This window comes from Octodon degus, unplaced genomic scaffold (assembly GCF_000260255.1).
Source record: "Octodon degus isolate 3935 unplaced genomic scaffold, OctDeg1.0 scaffold00015, whole genome shotgun sequence".
NCBI lineage: Eukaryota > Metazoa > Chordata > Mammalia > Rodentia > Octodontidae > Octodon > Octodon degus.
The window spans coordinates 59140-66223 of record NW_004524591.1 but is presented as its reverse complement, the minus strand read 5'-3'; the positions used below and the strand labels follow the sequence as shown (position 1 = coordinate 66223).

Sequence of the window (7084 nt, the reverse complement as noted above, 5' to 3'; positions counted from 1 at the left end):
GACCTATGCAACAAGAGTTGTAGCTTTTGGGTCTGATAAGGTCAGTGAAATTCCCTCAGGATTTATTCTGAGATCCTGTACCTTAGATTTTTCCTTAATATCTATAAGTGCTGTTTTCATAAAATACTATCTCCCTGAATACTATATATAATCTTTGCTTCTTAGATTAATATATTCTTTCCTATTTATTGATTAAAAACAAGGGAATTTTTGAAGTGGCTTAATATAGTTTTATGTCTGCCTTTTTAATGTTTTAAAACTCATGTAATATTTATGAACTTAGGTGTATCAGAAGATAAACCCTGGTTTTCAAGGCTTCACAGAATAGTGCACTCTGTGATCACATTGAGTTAGGTCGTGAAAGGAGAGGGGTTAAGCTCTGTGCAGTCATTCTTAATGTCAACCAAGCCTGTAGAGGATCTGCCTTCTTCAACATAGAGGCTCCATGTAGCTCACTAATAGATTAAAAAACAGCATAAGTTGCAGAGAAGATATGTGATGGGTCAGGCCTGGAAATTGCAGAAATTACTTTCATTCCCATGTCAGTGGTGGAACTCTGGTATATAACCATGTCAAGCTTTTTAGGGAGACAGAACTATACCAAAATTATGGAAGTAGGCTTGATGAAGATCTGGGCACTTTTTACCCTAGTTAAGTTTCTTCCAATTAAAAGAGTATAAATCTTTACCATATAAAATATAAAGTTAGCTGCTACTTATATTTTGGGGTATTTTCTGAATAGTTCATTTTTACGCTTGTCTTCTTCATGACTGATTGTCATATCTGTGAATATATATAATCATTTATTTTAAAGCAAATCATTTCCTTGTGTTATATAATTATATAGTTTAATAATTATTGGACATTTACTATGAAAAGAACTGAGAATGTAGCAGTGAACAGGGCAGACCCAAGCTTACACAGCAAATTTTTCAAAAGTAAAGTGGTATCTGCTTAATATTGAACTGTGTAGGATGTATCATGGTCTCTTTAGTCATCATTACCCTGCAGTTGGAAGTTGTTTTTATTTCCTTTACACTTTTGTTCCTAAAACGAACTTATTTATATGACCCTACTTACATGAAAGCTTTCCCCTTATTTTGCTTTATTCATTTTGCTTCCTAGAAATATTTTTTTTAAGACAGGGTCTTGCTATGAAGTTCAGGCAGACCTTGAGCTAACTTTCTAGTCTAGTTGGTCTAAAACTTACAACAATCCTCCTACCTCAGCCTCCTCAGTGCTGAAATTACAGGCATGCACCACTACACCTGGCCAAAATAAAATTATTGAATCAAAAGATAAGACTGCATTAATAAGATACTTCTTAAGTATTGATAAATGCTTTTCTAAAAGGGCTATCATTAATTAGAGAAAAATGGCAATAACTCCTTTTGTTCAATATTATTGTTATTTAGAAGTAGATTGCTTTGATAAACATTTATTTTTCTACATTTTTTGGACACAGATGTTAAAATAGTTAAAATGATATATCCATTATAAAAAAAATTCAAGAAATACAAAAATGTCACCGCTATACCTTTTATCATGCAGTCATTAACAGATTGATTTAATTTAAATGGCAGTTTGAGTTCTGTAGTGTGACCTGCTGTGACACCATTAGGCTGAGTGCTGTTTCTTGTGATCTGCTGGATCCCTGTCTCCTGCAGTGTGTGCTTGGCACACTTTCACATTCAAGAATTGATTTGTGAATGAGTAAATCCCAAGGAAAATTTGGTGTCTTCTATTTTTTTTTTTTTTTTTTGCTTTGCCTTTTCAAATGTGGATGACATTTTCCTATGTCATTAAATAATTTTAAACCTTTAACAATAGATTTATATTACCTCATAGAGATGTCCTTTGTTATTGGAAATACAGCTTTTGCTTGTAATTCATACCTTTCAAAATTAGTTTCATAGGGGGCTGGAGAGATGGCTCAGTGGTCTAAAGCACCTACTTGGAACTAGCTTGGCAAAGCATCAGGGACCGCGGTTCGATCCCCCAGCACCACATGCCAGCCAGCCCCGCCCCCTGGTGGGCTGAGCTGGCCACACACACACACCACACTCTCTCTCTCTCTCTCTCTCTCTCTCTCTCTCTCTCTCAAATAAATAAAAAAAAAATTAAAAAAAAAATTAGTTTCATAACTGAATACTGTCCATATAGTTTTAGTTGCAACTTTCTATTATATTCTCATCAAACACCTCTTTAGCCCAAGTTTTAGTCATTTACATATATGATTGAACACCCTTATACTTGCAGATAAATTCATTAGTACCTATTATATTTATCTGATACTCTAATTACGCTTGACATTTGAGTAGATGATTGTAAAAAAAAGATGGCTATGAATTTCTTTTTTATTCTTGTTTTGTAAAATCAGCAATTCTACTAAGTTCCTTTTGAATTTTTAAAATTCACCATTAAGAATAATGTGGAAAGCGTTATCTTTAAGAACTCATTGCTCAAAATTTAAGTGTTGAAAAAGCTAAAATAACTACCTCAGTACTGATCCTGGGTGATGGGAAATTTGATTTTGGAATAAGGATCTTCCCATTTTTCACTGAAATTTTATATCATCTTTTTCCTCAAATAGTTATTTCTGTTATCACAATAAAACTGTAGATGACCTAGGAATCTGTGGATAATTTTCTACTGTATTTACAGCTTTTATATATACTTATGTTTTCAATATTTTAATCATAATTTTTTCTCTCAAACAGGTAATAAAAACTTTAGATCCCAAATTAAATCCAGCATCAGCTGAAATAATGCTGCTTAGAAAGCAGCTGGCAGAGAAAGAGAGAAGAATTGAGATTCTGGAGGTAAAACTTACATGTTCATACTTATCTGCTCATGGACCCTGGTAATTAACTGCTGTCATATGTCTGCATTAACATAAAGTTTTGTAAAAAGTTTTAGCTGTTGATATTTAGCACATAGTATGTTTACTACAAAGCATATCACTATCTCTTTAGATTTGTACATGGCAGTGTTTATCTACCTTATTTGCTGTCTTACAGTTCTTTCCCTCTGTAAGAGCTAATCATGCATACCCCTCACTTCCTAATAGAATTATGCTATTATACTTCTTTTCTAATTGGGTGAATGTGATTTCATTTACAAAAAAAAAAATTTTTAATGAGCTTACCTTTTAAAAGAGGTACTGTGTTCACTGAGCTAACAACATTTATCTTATCCTTTCCCGGATTCCCACCTGAAATCACAGACTTAGTTGGAATGTGGAGAAGGTGGTACAGGATCTCAATATTTCCCCGAAGTAGTGATCTATTATGCAAAGTTATACTGGTAATGGAATGATTTTGTTGATTACTTGAGTCTTTACATTTTAAAGGTATTTTTTGTGCTAGTGGTTCTCTCATTTTTATGAGCTTGGGTAAGAGTATCAATATATGCTTGTGTGTTGTAGATTTTATAATTGATCATGTTCTAATTTATTTTGCAGTGTTTTACAAAATTATTACTCTTAATACTGTGAAGACTTGTGGCTGTATACTTCCTCTTGTTTGATAGCATGTTAATTGCAGAGCTCTGGCCTTGAAATTCTCTAGTAGTTGCTTTGTTGTTGAATTGACTGGGAACGTTGTATTTCAGAGATAAACATTCTATTCTTATTTTTTTTTCCTTCGTGTCATTTCTGAGCAAGTACATATGGGATGTATTTTTGTGGCAAAACTTAACTTTGCATCTAGAAGCCACACCATGTTGATGTGCACTTGCTATCATTGTTGGCTCAGACCATGTCCTGTGTTGGAGAAAGAATTGGGAAGTGCTGTCTGAAAATAGGCCATTTGCTCTATGAAGCCTAACCCAAGAATCATTCTTCTGTACAAAGTTTAGTTATCTCTCTATGATGAGTGTAGGTACTTGGGACTTATGAATTCATTGCACATTTTTTCTTATGGACATATGTCCAGATATTGTGATGGCTAATCTTTTCTTTTTAATTAATTTTAAAAATATGGAACACTTCACGAATTTGCATGTCATCCTTGTTCAGGGACCATGCTAATCTGCTCTGTATTGTTCCAATTTTAGTATATGTGCTGCAAAAGTGAGCATGATGGAAAATCTTATATGTCCAGATATTTTGATGTATCTTATACTTAGTCATCCCCAACATTAAATAATACATAAACTGCAGATCAGGATTATAGCTTTACTGGTACTTAAAATCATCACTTCTCCTTTCTGCTCCTCAGTCCTTCTCTAACAGTGTGACCTGACTAGATAATCTCTGATGTCTTAGTGTTGCTGATTACTTCCCAGTTACTTCTCAGTAACTTTAGTTATCTCATAGAGAGATAACTAAACTTTGTACTACTAGTGAGAATGTCTGTCACCGCTGATGTTTGAAGTAGGTTCCCATTGCTATCCTCAATGAAGTTGCTCATATTATAGATATTAGTATATAGAGTTAGTCAAAGTAAAAATTTTAATCAACTGCTACCTTCCAGAAATTAGTGGTACAATCATCTCTGCTCTCCTGTGTCTACTTACATGTTTTTCCCTCTTCCTTTTTTTCCTTCTTTTGTCCTTTTCCTCATCTTAATTGTTTATTCCTTATGTTTATTTTCTTTCCATTTTACCATATCACTTGTATTTTCAGGTTTTATTTATTCTTTCAGATTCTTACAGTAGAGAGCATCTTGCTGAAGAAAGATTAAAGGAAGATTAAGGTGTTTCAAGATTATAAATATTATATAAGCCAGTTATAGGTGGTGCTCAACAGAATTAAACAGTTAGCTATATTACAGTAATTAGGAAAAGTATGTCTCTTCAGTTGCACAGAAAGATGACTATAAGCCACCAAGAATTTTTATGAGAAAAGACAAAATGATAATATAAGATTTTAAAACAAGATAATAGAGTAATAATGGCTAATTCATTGTGTATGTTGTCTTCAAAGCTCAGATTATACGCTACAGGTATGAAAAATGGGTCAAAATATAAGCACAAACTTTTCAGTGAATTAATAGAAATAACTGATGTAACTATCTTAACTGTCGTGTGTGTTTATGTGTGTGTGTATATATATATATATATTTTTTTTTCCTCCTTTCCCCCACCCCATGTTTCTCTTTCTTTTTGAAGTTTTTTCCCATTTCACAATTATCTATAGTACATTTTGGATCTTATTTACTCTTTCAGTTTCTTACACTAGAGAGACTATATGATGTTTACACATATGAGTCCAATGTATTTCAATTCTGAGTATGGTCTATAGTTGCATCCATTTACCCATAAAAGACTCGAGTTTATCTTTCTTTATAGCTAAGTAGTACTCCATTGTATAGAAATATCACATCTTTTGTATCCATCCTTGGTTGATGGGAATTTGAGTTGTTTTGAAGATATAGCTATTACAAATTGTGTTGTTATAAACATGGACACCTATGTCACTATGATATGATGTTTTCAACTATTCTGAAAAAGTACCCAGAAAGGAAATAGCTGGATCCAGTGGGATTTCTAATTTTAGTTTTTAAGGAATCTCTACATCCATTTCCACAGTGATTGTAGCAGTCTGTACACCTACTAACAATAAGGGAGAGTTCCTTTTCTCCCTCAGCTCCTCCAGCACTTGTTATTGGTTGATTTCTTGACAATAACCATTGATTCTGGAGTGAGATGGGATCTCAGTGTTGTGTTAATTTGTGTCTCTCAAATAATGATTTTGAACATTGTTCTATATTTTCTGTTTGTATTTATTCATCCAGGAAGTTTGTATTTATCTCAGATGCCCATTCTTATATTGGATTTTTGGATTTGGGAGTTCTGATTTTTTTCAATTCTTTTTATGTTCTAGTTATGAGTCCTTTGTCTGAGGCACAATTAGTTTAACTTTTTTCCTACTCTGTGGGTTTTCTTTTCACTCTGTTAGCGATTTCTTTTGCTGTGGAATTTTTTTTTCTTAATAAGATGAGATGCTGATTGTTCTTTGAAGTATTTTCCATACAGTTTGGGTTTTGTTTGTGAACTGTGTACCTATGTCTTCAAGATTTCTAGCTACTTTCTCTTCCCATAGATTTATTGTTTCTGTTTTAGTGTTTAAATCTTAAATTCATTTTAACTTTAGTGCATGGTGATAGACATGAGACTAGTTTTAGTCTTTAATATGTAGATAGCCAGTTTTTCCAGCACCATTTATTAGTTTATCTGTCTTCTGTTGGACATGTTTAGGCACCAAGAATTGAGAGAGAAGACTTTGTGCTAAGACTAATAGTGGTGGTTTTTACTACCTCCCCTTCTCCTTAGTTTTGACTCCTTTTTGCCTTTGTTGGCCATCCTAACTGAGATGTAGGTGTAACTGTTTTTTTAATACCAAACCAGTTTTTTTCCTCTTAAGTTATAAGTAGCAGTAGCATAAGAAGCACTAAGAATGTGTGTGTGTGTGTGTGTGTGTGTGTGTGTGTGTGTGTATGCATGTGTTTTGAAATAACATTTTACTTTTTTAAATTTTTTTATTTTTTTTTTACACAAAATCTTTTATTCTGAATTACACAAAACCAAAACTCCAAACAAGTACTGCTTATGAAATCTGTTGTATTTTTGTTTGTTTTTGTGGTACCAGGGATTGAACTCAAGATTTTGTGCTCACCAGGCAAGTGCTTATTCTACTGAGCTATCTCCCCGGCCCTACTGTTGTATTTTTAAATGATCTGACTATACATGAGCTTTTAGAAAATGAGTTCACTCAAATTTTTGGTCAATACACCATTTACTTGACTATAATTTCCAAGTTGTACCAACAATTACAACTAGGTTAATACTTCACAAGAGATTTTAAAGAGATTTTAATTTTCCTTCACAAGATTCTGACATCTCATAAGACCTGAGGATTGATCAATTTCCATCTAAAATATCAATACTGCTTTTATCAATGAAAATACTTTATTCAAATACTTTATCATCAAATATTGAATACTTCATTCATTTCCTAAAACAAATGAATTGTTTTGAGTTTGAAGTAAAGAAAAAGGCCACATTAATATATGAACAGAAGTAACTCAGGAGGTTGAGACAGGAGGATTGCTGAGAGCTCAAGACTGGCTTGGATGCTACA

At 33.0% G+C, this 7084-nt stretch overlaps 1 protein-coding gene and 1 non-coding gene across 2 annotated transcripts in view; one reads left to right on the top strand and one right to left on the bottom strand.

Moving 5' to 3' along the window:
* Positions 1-7084, top strand: part of Hook1 (hook microtubule tethering protein 1) — a 134449-nt gene that overhangs the window by 124561 nt on the left and 2804 nt on the right. The window contains exon 20 of the mRNA XM_004626418.3: positions 2721-2822. Within this exon, the coding sequence (XP_004626475.1) occupies positions 2721-2822 (102 nt within the window). The remainder of the gene's footprint in view (positions 1-2720; positions 2823-7084) is intronic.
* On the bottom strand, positions 3974-4080 carry LOC111815389. The gene has a single exon (XR_002820084.1). It is a non-coding gene; the product is annotated as a U6 spliceosomal RNA (small nuclear RNA).